Source organism: Callithrix jacchus, chromosome 10 (genome assembly GCF_049354715.1).
Source record: "Callithrix jacchus isolate 240 chromosome 10, calJac240_pri, whole genome shotgun sequence".
NCBI lineage: Eukaryota > Metazoa > Chordata > Mammalia > Primates > Cebidae > Callithrix > Callithrix jacchus.
In genome coordinates, this window is record NC_133511.1 from 81080507 (window position 1) to 81098757 (window position 18251).

Genomic DNA, 18251 nt, shown 5'->3' on the forward strand with positions numbered 1-18251 from the left:
CTGGTATCTTCTCCCAGAGGTAAAATGGGAATGGGAGGCCTAGTGGTGGTTTCAGAGTTTCCTTTTTCTGATTTTTATCAGAAATCTTAAAGATTCTCTTGAGTTTTTTTTTCTGCCCCATGTTCAGGTCTTAGGGATAAGGTAAAAAAGGCAGAGGAAAGGCCTGGGCATAGGAATAAAGAGAATTTTCTAGGAGTTGGTAACAAGGAGAAAGTTCCCACAGCCTTGGGAAGACCCACTGATCTCCAAAGTCAAGGCAAGGTGAAAATAAGATACTCATACCCTTACACACATACACATAGACTTCAATGCCCACGGACACTTTCTCATACACAGATATATAAACACATGCTCGGACCAGCACAGAAATATACTCACACTCTCTCCTCTATATTTCACATACATAAACATACATATGTTTATACTCAGCTATGTATACACACTCAGCCTCACGTGTATACACACCCATTGTTCTTTACCCCTCCCAGCGCCTGTGTCCTGAAGATAAAACCTGGGTCTTGGCATCCCCTGAGCTCCCTAGGGTCTTTTGCTTTCCTGGGTTGAACACTGTCAGGCTACAGGGGTAAATTTGAACCTGATCTCCCTCTGTTTTCCTTGTCTGGAAAGAAAATTCTCAAGGTTCTCTGCACACTCTAGGCAGCCATTTCTTAAAGGGCCACAGGGATTGCCATCCACATTTACAGAGCTCACTAGCATTACCTGGCACTTGGCACCTCTCCTTGAAGTTTCTTGCCCCTCCACCTCCACCCCAACATTACTGAGAAGATAGACCTTGGCTGCAATGATGGCAGATTCTCTAGGGTATAGATTTTCCACACTCTGATGGCCTTTCTTCCTGGTGATGTGGATGGTAGTTCTCATCTCAGGCTAGGACTTTTCTGCATACTAAGAGACCAGGGGGTGAGCCAGATGTGGGATAGTCTCTGACTCCCAGTTGTGGATGTCCTTCTCTCTAGGATACTTTCACCCCACACCAGACTTGGAGCAGGTCCAGTTCTGGCCCCTGCAATGTTTCTGGCCTGACCACCTGCCCTTTCCAGTGACCCACCTCATGCTTTCTTCCCTTCAGGTGCCTTCAGGTTGAGAATGAGCATGTGCTGAAGTCAATGAAGGCCTGTGTCAGTGAGACCCTGAGCACGCTGGGCCAGCACTTTGGCCAGCTGCTGGAGCTGGCCCTGACACGGGAGGTACAGGTCAGTGCAGGCTGGACTGCAGGGAGGGGTGCCTGTGTGGACCCTTGTGGGAAAGGCGGGTAAGAGGGGCTGAGCCAGGCTTTGGGAAGCTACTAATGTGGACTTTATTGGGAAACATCCTACTCAAACCTCCAAAGTCAACTCCACAGTCTGTGAAACCAAACTGTCAGAGCTGGGCTGAGGCTTTCCAAGCACCTAAGCCAATTCTGCATTTTCCAGATGTGAAAACTTGAGCCTGGAGTGGGGAGAAACTTATCCAAGGTCATAGAGCAAGATGGTGGCAGAGCCCAGCATCTCCCAATTACACCTTCAGTATCGCTCCCACCACCCTCAATCTCTGTTGAGTTATTGTTCACAGTGCATTTGATGGATCCTTACTATCTTGAAAGAACAGAACTGAGGCACCTGCAGGGAATATGCCAATTCTAGAAATCCTGACAAAAGAGAAGAACCTGGAAAGGTCATATAGTCTAGCCCCTGCCTCTAGGCAAGCTTGTGCTTAATTCCAGAAAGAGAGAGGGCTTTCGAGCCTGACAGACCTACTTTCAAACTGTGGTTTACCATGGAGCCTTGGTTAAGTTCCTGAACCTCTCTTAGCCTTGTTTTCCTCCTCTATAAATTGAGAAACTTCCCCCAAAAGAAAAGTGAGAGGACTAAGCAGAGGCATATGGAAGGTGCTTAGCATATAGTGTGGGTTAAATACATGTTATTTCCCTCCCTTGCCCTTTGCTATTTTAAAAACCTCCCAGTAAAGCAGATTCCATAAGGTTTTCATTATGAAAGGTATTTATGGTTATTTATAGTTACAGAAATATTGTGTTACATATTTGCCATTCTTTTCCCACCACCAAATAAAAGCCTACCACAAATAACAAATCTCTTTCCATATCGGCTCCTCTCCAAATTCAGCCTCTGCTGAGCCCAGGGTATGCTTTCTCTTCTTCCTGAGTGTTTCACTGTTGGACCCTTCTGGCCTGACTTGCATGCTGGTCCTGCCTCACCCCCACTCCTCCTACAAGGTCCCATGTCAGTGAGCTCTTCCTGAGTAATATCACCCTCCACCCCAACCACAGAAAGGTTCTCAAGGGCCACCCTTCGTTTTGACAGAGACAAAGGGAAGAAAGGGCCACAGGCTGGGGTGCTGGGGCAGGCACTTGAAACTGATGAGCCAGTGCTGACAGTCACATGCAGGGGCAGGCAGTGATCAATCCTCAAGTCCAGAGGGACCCATGGGACACAAGGACCAAAATGGGCAAAGAAGTTGAGGGAGTGAAGAGCAAGAAATATTGGAGTTAGTGGTGGGGAGGGAGACCTGGAACAACTTCTGAGCAGGGGTACAGGTGTTGGCTGCTGCTTTTTATACCATTTTTGTGCCCACTTGCCTGGAAGTGCCAGGTTCAATTAAAAAGGCTGAAAAGGAGGTGGTAAGTTGGACTGTGAATGAAAGCCAGCTGGGTTTGAAACTAGTCATCAGTGTGTTCTATGAGGCAGCAAAGAGGCAGGGTATCTTTGATGCTTTAGGTCAGGAGAGCCTGGGAAAAATCTCTCTGGACTTGCTTGGAGCCTACTTCCCTGGACTTTGGGCTGTATATTTGGATCCATTCTGGTATTTCTTCATTCTGACCATATCTAGGGTGAAACTCCTGATCTGGTCCTTCTACTTCCCCAGCCGTTCCTGCTTTATTGCCAGGTCTGACCACCTGGTTCACTGATGCCTGGCTTGGAAGCTGAGCAGATCAGCTCTTGCTCTGTTAGAATGGGTTCCTTATTGGCACCCCACCCCTGGTGGGAGTATGGGGAGTGGGTGGCCACATGTCCTCCACTCATCTGCATATTAGTTTTCTTTCTGATCACCCCTTTTCCTTTTGGTTTCCCCCTTCCCTGCCAGCATGTCCCATGGTTTCCTCCATACCCTCCTATGGGCTGAGCTTGCCGTCCTCATAATATATTTTTGGCTGATCTTTGGCTTCTTTTTACATTAGGAAGTTTCCATACAGGGCAGCAGTGACATCAGGAGATACATTGGCTGAAGACAGAGTAATTTATGTTCAGCATAATAAGCATGTATTTCTTAAACTAATGACTCAGATATTGTTCCGTAGGATGTTAGTAATTATACCTGGATTCTACATTTGTGCTGTTTTAATGTAAATGAAATCAAATCCATTTCTTTGCATCAAAACTTGTCTTATGATGTGCTATTCTGTACTGCAAATCTTCCAAAAAGTCCTCATGCACTCATAGTATTTCTTCTCTGACCTGAGCTTCTACAGGCAGGGATTTTGGTTTGCTTTGCTCATGCATATATATCTAATAACTAGAACAATATCTGGCATAGAATGTTGAGCAACATATTCCAAACTTTCAGGGTCACAGATTTAAAAAGTATTATTAATGCACCTATTTACTTCTTCTGAGATGCTGGTGTTTTAGGAAATGCAATTTGGGAAACATTCTTTTAGCACTACGAAGTCATGTTGGCTCTTGAGCAGAGGAACATATCTTCCCCACCCACTCCACCCCAGTGTTAAGGGCTCCTTGGACTCTTTAAATTATGGTTGGGAAAGATTGGTACAAATTGAGAAGTCCTGAAGGAAACTCCCATTGTTGTACAGTCAGTCTGGAATAAAGTTGTTGAAGGAAACCCAACTTCCCATACACTGGAATGAGGCCCTCCTGGCTGAGATGAATAAGTATGAAAATTGAATAGACTGTACTAACTAAGAATCTGGGACTTTGGATTATTCCTAGAGTGAAAGGATTTAATTTTTTTCTTTTACTTATTTTTTTTTCCGGGGAACTTTAAAATGGGATAGGAGCATATTAAAATTTTGGACATCTTTATGTTTGTTATCTGACAAGTATGTTTGGATTATCTTTGTATTACCATTTGATCTCATTGCAGCTTCTACTTACCTATATTGGGCAACATGGGTGAGCAAAATCTGCTCAGTGGGAGAGTGGAAAATAGAATAGGAAGCAAATTTCAATGCTTTTACTTTTAGGAATAATCCACAGTCCCAAATTCTTAGGTTAGTACAATCTCTTCAATTTTCATCTCACCCAGAGGGCCTCATTCCAGTGTGTGAGGAGTTGAGTTTCCTTCAGCAGCTGTAGTCCAGGCTTTTTCTTCAATAATGAGAGGGGTTCCTTCAGGACTTCTCAATTTATACTAGTCTTTCCCAACCATAACTAAAAGGGTTCACGAAGCCCTTAATACTGGATACATGATGCTTTCATAGCACTACCTATATATTTTCAGAAAGTTAAAATAAGCCAATCTTCAATCCCTAAAGAATTTCAGGAACTCCAGGAAACATTTTGTACCAAGATGCCACCCTTAGGGTTGCCAAAGGCCTTATCAGATATATGCTCATTGGTAGCCAAGAAAAATAAAAAGAATGTGTGACTGAGACTGTCTTGGTTGCAGCCTTGGCAGGATGTTAGTCAGTTTATTTCAGTTGAATACAGTCTATAAAGATTTGTGAACATACACTCACTGGGGAAAAATATCCACCATAGGTTAATTATGTTACTATGTTTACCATATATGGGGAAAAAATGTCTCCTTTCTCACTGATGGGCATTTGAACTTTTTTATTTTCCTGCAGTCAGGCATTTGCAACTTCTTTCCTGACTTGCTTGATTTGCATTCTTTCCCATCCAGCATATTCAAAACATCTAAATTTCTGGCTCCCGCAAAACACTGTATTTTTGTCACCCCAGCATGCATTGATTTGGGCTTCTTGAATTGACAGACCAATAGTCTTCAAAGCACTTCAAATGCACTGCATTCCCCAGGTTCCCAAAGATTTCCCAGGAGAAATACAAGCACATATTCTTTTAAGGAAATCTTATTTCCAGATCTTTAATTTTCATTTGTTTTCTTTCTTAAAAATGATCTTCCCGACAATACACTGAGTTATTTTATAGGCCTTCTATTACTTTCCAAAAGGAATATTCTTCACCCATCCCATGCAAAAATCTGGGTATGGGAGTGGAGAATCAAGCAAAGGAAAAGCCTTCACTTATGAACCATTAAGACCCTTAGGCTTCCATGAATTATTTCCATGCTTCATACAGTTTATATTGAGAGTGCCATTAGAAATTTTGTATTTTTCTAATGTGTGAGAAGTTTCTCAATTCAGATATATGGTAGTGTGTGTGTGTGTGTGTGTGTGTGTGTGTGTCTGTGGTTGGAGGGATGATTATGAAAGTTGAAAGTTTTCAATTTATTTTATCCCTTCCATCCATTTATTCTCAAATAGTGTATGGCCCTTGAGGGACATTCTCCTTAGACCAAAGCAAAGAGAGCGCTGGTAGGACACATCAAGCACTAAAAATTGTTTTTTTAGGATGTTATATCTGAGCGAGTTGTTAGGAAAGCACCACACTCTGAAATCTGATTGTGAGTCCTGTATTGCCAGCCACCGAGAGTCAGCTCACACTCAAAATCTTATGGCCCTGAGGAAGGGGTTTGATTTCCTTTTATATGTTGCTCAGGGTAAGGGGGCAAAGTGGAATTTTACAGAAGCAGAATAAGCAAGTTAGGGGAGGAGTCTGGCAACTTGTAGGCAGGAGGCTCCCATGATTGTTGATTAACTAAGGTTATATACAAGCGGTTCCCATGATTGCTGGTTACCAAGGGTGGCATTTGGTGTTTTCCATACAATCAATCAAGGGGGTATTCATAATAGCAAGTGGGCTTGTCAAACAGGATATGGTTACAATGGTTATATGTTTCTGTAGTTCTAAGCACAACATGACCCAGTACAGTGTGGCCCAGGTATGCACTCAAGGGAGAAAGGTTGGGGGAGAAGCCAAGATGGAGTCAGTCAGGCTCACATCTAAGATGGAGTTGGTTTGGTTTATCTCAAGGACACATATATAAATGCAAGCAATTCCTTTTAGCTGTTTTTCACACTCATTCCTAGGATGTGACTCTAAAGATTAGTGAGACTGATTCTTTTAAATGTAACGGAAATATGCTTTTGACAGCAATCAAAAATTTCCAAGATATAGTGGATAAAATAGAGATATAAATTTTACATTTCTAAAAAATTTGTTGCACATTATTTAAGATAACAAAGTCTATTTTGCCAAAATATTTTTTGAAATATCTACACTACTTTTTACTGCCTGTTAATGAAAGAAAAAATTAATTGCTAGCAGTTATACTTTTTTTTTTTTTTAATTTTTTATTGGATTATAGGTTTTGGGGTACATGAGCAGAGCATGCAAGACAGTTGCGTAGGTACACACATGGCAGTGTGCTTTCTTTTCTTCTCCCCTTCACCCACATTTGGCTTTTCTCCCCAGGCTATCCCTCCCCACCTCCCCCTCCCACTGGCCCTCCCCTTTTCCCCCCAATAGACCCCAGTGTTTAGTACTCCCCTTTCTGTGTCCATGTGTTCTCATTTTTCATCACCCGCCTATGAGTGAGAATATGCGGTGTTTCATTTTCTGTTCTTGTGTCAGTTTGCTGAGGATGATGTTCTCCAGATTCATCCATGTCCCTACAAACGACACGAACTCATCATTTCTGATTGCTGCATAATATTCCATGGTGTATATGTGCCACATTTTTCCAATCCAGTCTATTATCAATGGGCATTTGGGTTGATTCCAGGTCTTTGCTATTGTAAACAGTGCTGCAATGAACATTCGTGTACATGTGTCCTTATAGTAGAACGATTTATAGTCTTTTGGATATATACCCAGTAATGGGATTGCTGGGTCAAATGGAATTTCTATTTCTAAGGCCTTGAGGAATCGCCACACTGTCTTCCACAATGGTTGAACTAATTTACACTCCCACCAACAGTGTAAAAGTGTTCCTTTTTCTCCACATCCTCTCCAGCATCTGTTGTCTCCAGATTTTTTAATGATTGCCATTCTAACTGGCGTGAGATGGTATCTCAATGTGGTTTTGATTTGCATCTCTCTGATGATCAGTGACGATGAGCATTTTTTCATATGATTGTTGGCCTCATATATGTCTTCTTTCGTAAAGTGTCTGTTCATATCCTTTGCCCACTTTTGAATGGGCTTGTTTGCTTTTTTCCTGTAAATCTGTTTGAGTTCTTTGTAAATTCTGGATATCAGCCCTTTGTCAGATGGGTAGACTGCAAAAATTTTTTCCCATTCTGTTGGTTGCCGATCCACTCTAGTGACTGTTTCTTTTGCCGTGCAGAAGCTGTGGAGTTTGATTAGGTCCCATTTGTCTATTTTGGCTTTTGTTGCCAATGCTTTTGGTGTTTTGTTCATGAAGTCCTTGCCTACTCCTATGTCCTGGATAGTTTTGCCTAGATTTTCTTCTAGGGTTTTTATGGTGCCAGGTCTTATGTTTAAGTCTTTAATCCATCTGGAGTTAATTTTAGTGTAAGGTGTCAGGAAGGGGTCCAGTTTCTGCTTTCTGCACATGGCTAGCCAGTTTTCCCAACACCATTTGTTAAACATGGAATCCTTTCCCCATTGCTTGTTTTTGTCAGGTTTATCAAAGATTGTATAGTTGTATATATGTTGTGTTGCCTCCGGTGCCTCTGTTTTGTTCCATTGGTCTATATCTCTGTTTTGGTACCAGTACCATGCTGTTTTGATTACTGTAGCCTTGTAGTATAGTTTGAAATCCGGTAGTGTGATGCCCCCCGCTGTGTTCTTTTTGCTTAGAATTGACTTGGCTATGCGGGCTCTCTTTTGGTTCCATATGAAGTTCATGGTGGTTTTTTCCAGTTCTGTGAAGATAGTCAATGGTAGCTTGATGGGGATAGTGTTGATTCTGTAAATTACTTTGGGCAGTATAGCCATTTTCACGATATTAATTCTTCCTAACCATGAACATGGAATGTTTCTCCATCTGTTTGTGTCCTCTCTGATTTCGTTGAGCAGTGGTTTGTAGTTCTCCTTGAAGAGGTCTCTTACGTTCCTTGTGAGTTGTATTCCAAGGTATTTTATTCTTTTTGTAGCAATTGCGAATGGCAGTTCGCTCTTGATTTGGCTTTCTTTAAGTCTGTTATTGGTGTAGACGAATGCTTGTGATTTTTGCACATTGATTTTATATCCTGAGACTTTGCTGAAGTTGCTTATCAGTTTCAGGAGTTTTTGGGCTGAGGCGATGGGATCTTCTAGGTATACTATCATGTCGTCTGCAAATAGAGACAATTTGGCTTCCACCTTTCCTATTTGAATACCCTTTATTTCTTTTTCTTGCCCGATTGCTCTGGCTAGAACTTCCAGTACTATATTGAATAGGAGTGGTGAAAGAGGGCATCCTTGTCTAGTGCCGGATTTCAAAGGGAATGCTTCCAGTTTTTGCCCATTCAGTATGATATTGGCTGTTGGTTTGTCATAAATAGCTTTTATTACTTTGAGATACGTTCCATCGATACCGAGTTTATTGAGGGTTTTTAGCATAAAGGGCTGTTGAATTTTGTCAAATGCCTTCTCTGCGTCAATTGAGATAATCATGTGGTTTTTGTTTTTGGTTCTGTTTATGTGGTGAATTACATTTATAGACTTGCGTATGTTGAACCAGCCTTGCATCCCCGGGATGAATCCTACTTGATCATGATGAATAAGTTTTTTGATTTGCTGTTGCAATCGGCTTGCCAATATTTTATTGAAGATTTTTGCATCTATGTTCATCATGGATATTGGCCTGAAGTTTTCTTTTCTTGTTGGGTCTCTGCCGGGTTTTGGTATCAGAATGATGTTGGTCTCATAAAATGATTTGGAAAGTATTCCCTCTTTTTGGATTGTTTGAAATAGTTTTAGAAGAAATGGTGCCAGCTCTTCCTTGTGTGTCTGGTAGAATTCGGCTGTGAACCCGTCTGGACCTGGGCTTTTTTTGTGTGGTAGGCTCTTAATTGCTGCCTCCACTTCAGACCTTGTTATTGGTCTATTCATAGTTTCAGCTTCCTCCTGGTTTAGGCTTGGGAGGACACAGGAATCCAGGAATTTATCCATTTCTTCCATGTTTACTAGTTTATGTGCATAGAGTTGTTTGTAATATTCTCTGATGATGGTTTGAATTTCTGTGGAATCTGTGGTGATTTCCCCTTTATCATTTTTTATTGCATCTATTTGGTTGTTCTCTCTTTTCTTTTTAATCAATCTGGCTAGTGGTCTGTCTATTTTGTTGATCTTTTCAAAAAACCAGCTCTTGGATTTATTGATTTTTTGAAGGGTTTTTCGTGTCTCAATCTCCTTCAGCTCCGCTCTGATCTTAGTTATTTCTTGTCTTCTGCTGGGTTTTGAGTTTTTTTGATCTTGCTCCTCTAGCTCTTTCAATTTTGACGATAGGGTGTCAATTTTGGATCTCTCCATTCTCCTCATATGGGTACTTATTGCTATATACTTTCCTCTAGAGACTGCTTTAAATGTGTCCCTGAGGTTCTGGCACGTTGTGTCTTCGTTCTCATTGGTTTCGAAGAACTTCTTTATTTCTGCCTTCATTTCATTGTTTACCCAGTCAACATTCAAGAGCCAGTTGTTCAGTTTCCATGAAGCTGTGCGGTTCTGGGTCTGTTTCTGAATTCTGAGTTCTAACTTGATTGCACTATGGTCTGAGAGGCTGTTTGTTATGATTTCAGTTGTTTTGCATTTGTTGAGCAGTGCTTTACTTCCAATTATGTGGTCAATTTTAGAGTAGGTGTGATGTGGTGCTGAGAAGAATGTGTATTCTGTGGATTTCGGGTGGAGAGTTCTGTAAATGTCTATCAGGTTTGCTTGCTCCAGGTCTGAGTTCAAGCCCTGGATATCCTTGTTGATTTTTTGTCTGGTAGATCTGTCTAGTATTGACAGTGGAGTGTTAAAGTCTCCCACTATTATTGTGTGGGAGTCTAAGTCCTTTTGTAAGTCCTTAAGAACTTGCCTTATGTATCTGGGTGCTCCTGCATTGGGTCCATATATGTTTAGGATCGTTAGCTCTTCTTGTTGTATTGATCCTTTTACCATTATGTAATGGCCTTCTTTGTCTCTTTTGATCTTTGTTGCTTTAAAGTCTATTTTATCGGAGATGAGAATTGCAACTCCTGCTTTTTTTTGCTTTCCATTTGCTTGGTAAATCTTCCTCCATCCCTTTATTTTGAGCCTTTGTGTATCCTTGCAGGTGAGATGGGTTTCCTGGATACAGCACACTGATGGGTTTTGGATTTTTATCCAATTTGCCAGTCTGTGTCTTTTGATTGGTGCATTTAGTCCGTTTACATTTAGGGTTAATATTGTTATGTGTGAATTTGATACTGCCATTTTGATGCTAAGTGGCTGTTTTGCCTGTTAGTTGTTGTAGATTCTTCATTATGTTGATGCTCTTTAGCATTCAGTGTGATTTTGGAATGGCTGGTACTGGTTGATCCTTTCTATGTTTAGTGCCTCTTTTAGGAGCTCTTGTAAAGCAGGCCTGGTGGTGACAAAATCTCTGAGTACTTGCTTGTTCGCAAAGGATTTTATTTTTCCTTCACTTCTGTAGCTCAGTTTGGCTGGATATGAAATTCTGGGTTGAAAGTTCTTTTCTTTAAGAATGTTGAATATTGGCCCCCACTCTCTTCTGGCTTGTAGTGTTTCTGCCGAGAGATCTGCTGTGAGTCTGATGGGCTTCCCTTTGTGGGTGACCCGACCTTTCTCTCTGGCTGCCCTTAGTATTCTCTCCTTTATTTCAACCCTATTGAATCTGACGATTATGTGCCTTGGGATTGCTCTTCTTGCAGAATATCTTTGTGGTGTTCTCTGAATTTCCTGCAATTGAGTGTTGGCCTGTCTTGCTAGGTGGGGGAAATTTTCCTGGATGATGTCCTGAAGAGTATTTTCCAGCTTGGATTCATTCTCTTCGTCCCCTTCTGGTACACCTATCAAACGTAGGTTAGGTCTTTTCACATAGTCCCACATTTCTTGGAGACTTTGTTCATTCCTTTTTGCGTTTTTTTCTCTAATCTTGGTTTCTCGTTTTATTTCATTGAGTTGGTCTTCGACTTCAGATATTCTTTCTTCTGCTTGGTCAATTCGGCTATTGAAACTTGTGGATGCTTCACGAAGTTCTCGTATTGTGTTTCTCAGCTCCTTTAATTCATTCATATTCCTCTCTAAGGTATCCATTCTTGTTATCATTTCCTCGAATCTTTTTTCAAATCTTTTCTCAAGGTTCTTAGTTTCTTTGCATTGATTTAATACATGATCTTTTAGCTCACCAAAGTTTCTCATTATCCATCTTCTGAAGTCTAATTCCGTCATTTCGTCTCAGTCATTCTCCGTCCAGCTTTGTTCCCTTGCTGGTGAGGAGTTTTGGTCCTTTCTAGGAGGCGAGGTGTTCTGGTTTCGGGTGTTTTCCTTCTTTTTGCGCTGGTTTCTTCCCATCTTTGTGGATTTGTCCACTGGTCGTCTGCGTAGTTGCTGATTTTTCGACTGGGTCTCTGAGTGGACACCCTGAATGTTGATGATGAAGTATTTCTGTTGCTTGGTTTTCCTTCTACCAGTCTAGCCCCTTCGCTGTATGACTGCTGAGGTCCGCTCCAGACCCTGCTTGTCTGGGGTGCACCTCTAGCAGCTGTGGCACAGCGAGGGATGCTACCAGTTTCTTTTTCTGCTATCTTTGTCCGAGGATGGTGCCTGCCTAATGTCAGTCTTTTGGATATAGAGGGGTCAGGGAGCTGCTTGAGGAGACAGTTTGTACTTTATAGGGGTTTAATTGCTGAGCTGTGAGCTGTGTTGTTCATTCAGGTCTGTTAGGCTGCTATGTTTCATTCTGCTGCAACAGAGCTTATTAAAAAAACTCTTTTTTTTCTCAAATGCTCTGTGTTGAGGGCTTTGGGCTTTATTTTTGGATGTCCGTTGAGGTCCTGCCCAGCTAGGATGCAGACTAGCCACTGTTTGCCTGCCGAGGCTCTGCCCTGCTGTTGTGAGGCTCGCCCTGGCTCCGCTGTTCTGCTGTTTTCCGCCACGCCCTGCGGCGGAGTCTCTCTGTTGTAGCGTGTTGCCTCGGCAATGGCTGGCTGCGTCAGCAGTGGGCGTGTATCTCAGTAGGGACGGGTTGCCTCGGCAACGGCTGGCTGCGTCAGCAATGGGCATGTATCTCAGTTGGGGCAGGTTGCCTCGGTAATGGTGGCTGCCCCTCCCCCTCAGAGCGTCTCCGGCCATCTGCACGGGACTTGTTTGAAATCGCAGTTTTGTTCGTCCCACTGGGCCAATCCTAACGCTCTGTTCCTGCAATCCCCTGGGCTGGCCCACTGTGCAAGTCTAGCTCAGTCTCAAGTCCAGCCCTCTCACGTCTCCGGTTGCCGGTTCAACGGGGCACCCGGACAAGGGCGCCCTGTGGGGATCGCTGGGTAGGGCCGGCCGCCGCCACCCCGGCTGCCGGCTTCGCCAGGCGGAATATCTGCCTGGCGTCCCGCATCTCCTCTTCACTTGGGAATTTCCCCGTTCCGTGGGCAACAAAGATCAGTCTGGAAATGCAGCTCAGACTCACCTCTCCGCAGACACAACGAGAACTCCAATCCTGGGTTGTTCTCACAGCGCCATCTTGAGTCCTCTCGCTAGCAGTTATACTAATTAGATTTAAGCAGTATATACCTTTTCTTTTCTTTGACTACATAGGGAAATTTGATCATGAGAGCTACTAAAATTAATTGACTTATTTACAATTTTTAAATTCTCAGTTCTTGTTTAAAATACACCAAAGTTTAATACATATGTACCCATTTACTAAAGGAATACTGTGCTTTTTAAATCATATTCTTAGATTTGTTATTAACTTAGATTGTTAACACATATTACTTTGCATAATTACATATTCAGTAAATTATTTTATCTTGGATTTATAACATATGCAAATAAATCAAATTTTATTTTAGGTCTAATTTATTCGAATATTGACAATTTTTAGATTTTTTTTTCCCATAGAGAATAATCTTCATAATTATTTGTCAGTAGATTTTTGCATTTCTTGAAATACACATAGAAACATTTCTTAAATGGAAATGAAGTCAGGTCTTTAGTAAGAAAAAGTTAACTCTGACTTGGCTGATTGGGTTGACTAAAAGAACTATCTTTGCCGATTAGGTTATAGGGTGCGTATTTTTCATAAATTAAATAAGTAAATGCTTCAAGCTTTTGACAAAACATATTTGAAGAACAAAAATATTTTATTAAAAATTGTATTGGCAATGAAATTAATAATATTTTGATTTTCCCAATCCTTTCAGAATAATTTGGGTGATTCAAGGTGCTCTTAAGTGAAAAAGTTATGGTTGTAATTAATAGTTATTTGATAAGTCTTGGTAAAGTACTTTTGGAATTTTTCCCAGAAACTGAGAACGTAAATGAACAGCTCTAATGATTGGGTAACAAATGCTTTTGCAAGTGAAGTCTTCCAATTCTTTGCTTCTGTCAATTTTGAGGAGGACCAATTTAGAGGAGTTATCAGCTGCCAGATTCTTAAAAAAGTGTTTGATGATGGATTGCTATGTGATTATGTAACTTCGAAGGTGACTCAAGGGGTTGAGCAATGTACACAAACTACTCTCATTCCCCTCTACTGATTTATGGGAAAAAGATTTTTTGGAGTTTACATATAAAAATATAGCATTAAGTCAATCATGGATATATAAATGAATTAGCTTAAAAAGGATAAAAAGCCTCATTCATCTCATTTAGAGATATATTTATTTTAAAAATTAAATTTGTATAACTTACAATTATTTATCAAAATTTATAACTTATTTATTTCATTTTGACCAATTGGGCTGATAATAATCCTCAACCAAGGAAAGATTTTTTAAAATACAGAGCCTGATAGTAACAGGAAATAACATTTCAAATTTCAATAATGAGTGTAATAAGGGTGATTAATAAAACACTTTAAAACATTAAATTCTGAAGGAAAACTGAAATGGGAATATAAATTTAATGGAAGATGCAGAATGCTAAAAAGATGATTCATGTATTTTTAAGTGTGAATGATGAGATATCAAGTTGTTTTGGTATTTAGAACCTATCGAATACATCTGAAAGAGTGATGTAATAGTTTTATTTTACATCAATATTTGCAATTTCTGGAAATTACATTCTTTCCAACTTTGCTTTTTAAACTTATGATTAAAAATTTAGCTGTAAAATTAAAAATGTGCAAGGGTTCATATATTTTTCAAAGTGTTTTTAGGGTTAAATTACAAAAAATATTCTTTTGATGTAAGATACACAGGTGCTTCTCATTCTGTATCAGGAGGACTGTTGTCCCTGTCCCTTGCTAGAGGGTTGCTTAAACTTTAAGATCCCTATCAGCTGAGAAGGGTTTTCATTTGGTTTCTGCACTTGCTGCCTTTTAACATTATCCTCAGCAGATACCTGAACCGAGGCCACTCTTGATGTTCCTGAATTCTGAGTCCAGGAGGGCCAGTACCTTTGCCATGTGCTTCTCAGAATAGCATCTTCCTATAGCTTTTGAATATACCAGTTTTGAATAGTATTTCTTTCTGCTACATTTTTTTTTTTCAGTAATGAACTCTGCCTCCAGTGTTCTCTTTCTCTCTGTTAATGCCCTGTTCCTTTTAGAGAGACTCATTTGAATTTCTAACAATTTATTCTTCTTCTCATGTTGGTCTTTTCCTTTTCTAACTCAGAGTGAATGCAGCATCTGGATTTAAGCTACTTTTCTGCTTTTACTTCCCTTTGCTTTCTGACACATTCTTTTGTTTTTCCAACAAACTAATCTAGATGTTGAGATTTCCCTGATTGAGAGAAATGAAATTAAGTTTTGGGTCTGTCAAAATACTTTAGTTCTAAGAGATCTTATCCACATTTATGTTCCTAAATTGGATATTCCCACTTAGGAGGTATTTTCCCATCTGACCAATAGCTCATCTAAACCTGGATATAATTATTGTTTTGTCTGTCTTCTCTTCAGCACATCCAATCTTTCTGTGCTTCCCTCAGAGTCCTAATTCCTGCATTTATCCAGCAAGTTCTGTTAGGACAAAGGAAATACTGCATCCCTACTTCAATAAACTTTCACCTGAGTTGGTTTATCCAGTAATCCTTCAAATAGTTCATGTTGGTCTCTGTAGTCTTTTCCTGTGTTCTGAGCTCTATTATTAAAACATTAAAAAAAACCCAACAGCAATTGCTTTTATTATATCTCATAATTTTAAGGGTCAATAATTTGGATGGGGCTTGCATAAGTGATTCTTCCATTCCATGCAACAACAAGAGATGTGGTATTCATCTGGCAGGTAGCTTGAAGAGTGCTAGACAGTAGTATTCACTTGCATGTATGGTGCCATGGAGGGGATGGCTGGAAGGCTGGTCTTAGCCAAGGGTATTGATAGGGATCCTACACTTTGGTTTTCTAGCATGATAGTCTCAGAGTTATCAAACTTCTGATATGGAAGATCAGGGCACCCAAAACAGTATTCCAAGATGCCTGGAAGTTTCAATCAAGGCTTTTTATGACCTGGCCTTGGAAGTCTTAAGACCACTTCTGCCAAATGCTGGCTTCTATTGGTCAAGCAAGGCATTAAGACAAGCCTAGATTTAAGGCAAAAGGAATTAGAATTCATCTGTCTATAAAATAAGTAGAAAAGAATTTGTAGCCATCGTTAATCTACCCCACCCTGTCAATAATACCAGCATTTTATGCAATCCCTTTGCACAGATGACTACCCTACTAGGTCTGATTATCGACTTTCTATCCAAAGCTTTACAGAGAGATCTTACAATATTTTCCTGGCTCCTTCTGAGGAGCTCATGTCAATTTTGTTTTTGAGAGTTTACCTCCCTTCTGATAGATTTCTCTGGGTTGCAGTCACTATTTTTCAGATTGACAAACAATGAAAAATACATTTTTCTTTTCTAATTCCTTATCCAGAGAAGTGAAACTGCATGCATCTCCTTAGCCCCCTTTTATCCCTTTCCCTTGGTATTTAAGATCTTATTTTTTTGTTTCATATCTACCTAGTATGAATTTTAAGAAAATATTTGTCATTCAGCCTCAGCCTATCTTCTTTTATTTTTTTTTCAGTCTTTTACCACTCTTCTCATGATATAGAATGAGGCATATTTTTAAAACTTCTCCAATTTCTGCTTGATTTTCTGAAGAAAACACCTTGATTTGTAGAGACTCTGTCAGTTTGAGGCAGATATTAAGGTAGTAGATAGGCAATTCCTATCATGGATGTAGAGGAGGAAACAGAAGCAGGTGTGGAAAGCCATGTTGCAGGTCTGACATCTGAGAAAGAAAAGGAGGAAGGAAAAGAGACAGGGAATCAGGCCAAAATCTCCTGATGCAGGAGTCCTTTGTCCCACAGTCATGCTGGCTCAGTTATAGCTGGGAGTAGCTTAGGGGAAGTGTGGCTTTGGCAAGAACACAGGGTGGATCCATAGGGGCGGTTGCAAGGTCCTCACTCACAAGCTCTGGTTACCAACACATAGTGTTAGACATGAAGGGAATAGGAAGCCAGGATGAAGACTCACTCTCCTATTTGGTGAGAGCTATTAATGAGACTGGACAGTAGCTTTGCCTTGAGGCTTCCATCTCCACTAGTCCAGGTGAGGCCCTGCCTACATTAAAGAAGATGGATTTACTGACCTTCAAAAATGGGACATTGAATTCAGAGGAGTCAGGGCCCAACTCCTCCATAGACCATATTTGTAACCTTAGTCAGGTCTACGTCTGTTTCTTCCACTACAAAATGAAGACTGGACAGATTATTTCTGAGGTTCTTTCCAGCTCTGACATATGGTGTTATTTAGGGCCTTGAAGATTTCAGTGGCATCTTTGATTTCATCTTTCCAGATTTACACTGTGGAAAGGATGCTTACAACTTTTCTTTGTTAGAGATCTTATTCACTGAGCCATATCTGAGGTATAATTACTGTATATATGTGTATAGACATTAACATAAAATTATTCTCAGATTTAAATTGTCTAATATTAGCAGCTGATTGCAAAAGACATTGGGTTTGAATTGTTTAATGTAATGCTAATTTGCTTCAAGTGCAAACACTAATCAGGAACATTAGGTAATTATCATTTAGGTACAGGACCCCAATATGTGAAATCTGCATTTTCATGTGAGCATTAGTATCACACGTGTGGTACTTATGGTAATGGTGGGGAAGAATTCTAAGAAGTGTGATTATTACAGAGATTTGTAGTGACAAATCTTGCTTATTAATTTTACCTTTTGTTGAATCTCTAACAAGAGGTTGAATCTCTATCAAAACTTAGAGCATAATTTTTATATTTAATGTAGTTAGATTAAATACACACTTAATCTTAGACTGCTGTATCTAGATTAGCATAATGCATGTGTGTGAAGAATTTCATAAATTTGAATAAAGAAGACAAAAGGGAGAGTAATTTACCTTGAGCCTCAAACCTCTTAATTTTAATCATTTTACAAACAGGGCAACCAGAGTATAAGGAGCTTATCTTAACTGCACAAGATCACAAACTTATAACTGCTTACAATTTTATTTTGCCTTCACCTAGCAGGTACCATTAGAAGTCCTTTATAATATACTGACAACCTTAAAAATAGACACAACTCCCTTAAAAGATAGAAATTGTTATTTACACCATTTTGGTTATTTATTTATTTGAGATGGGGGTCTTGCTATATTGCCCAGGCTATTCTTGAACTCCTGGACTTGGCCATACCCCCTGCCTCAGTCTTCCAGGTAGCTGAGACTTATAGGGATGTACCACTGCAGCCAGCTTATTTTTACACCACTTTATAGATGAGGAAACTGAGGCAAAGAAAGGCTAAGCTGCTCCAAGTGTTGCTCTTAAGTGTCTTTTCCATAACACCAGTGTTTAATTAAAAATAGATTTCACTTTAATGTTTTAAAATAAACCTGGCAACTGAAACCGCATAAGTGGCTGCTCAGAGCACCCAGGTCTGGAGATCTTACTTTCTTGCATGAGGCCCTCATAGATTGCTCTTCCCAGTCTCTATCTTCATTCTTTCTAGGAGAAACTTAAGCTACTGGCCTTAATTCGCAGGAAGGAATCCTTTATAATCAATGAATCACAGGCTCCAAAGCAAA

The 18251-nt window shown here is 40.2% G+C and overlaps 1 protein-coding gene across 4 annotated transcripts in view; it reads left to right on the forward strand.

Annotated features, from left to right (window-relative positions):
• Nucleotides 1-18251, forward strand: part of INSC (INSC spindle orientation adaptor protein) — a 140139-nt gene that overhangs the window by 68254 nt on the left and 53634 nt on the right. For all 4 annotated transcript variants that reach the window (XM_035265911.3, XM_009007722.5, XM_035265908.3 and 1 more), the window contains one exon: nucleotides 1091-1214. In XM_035265911.3, coding sequence (XP_035121802.1) covers nucleotides 1091-1214 — 124 coding nt within the window. The remainder of the gene's footprint in view (nucleotides 1-1090; nucleotides 1215-18251) is intronic.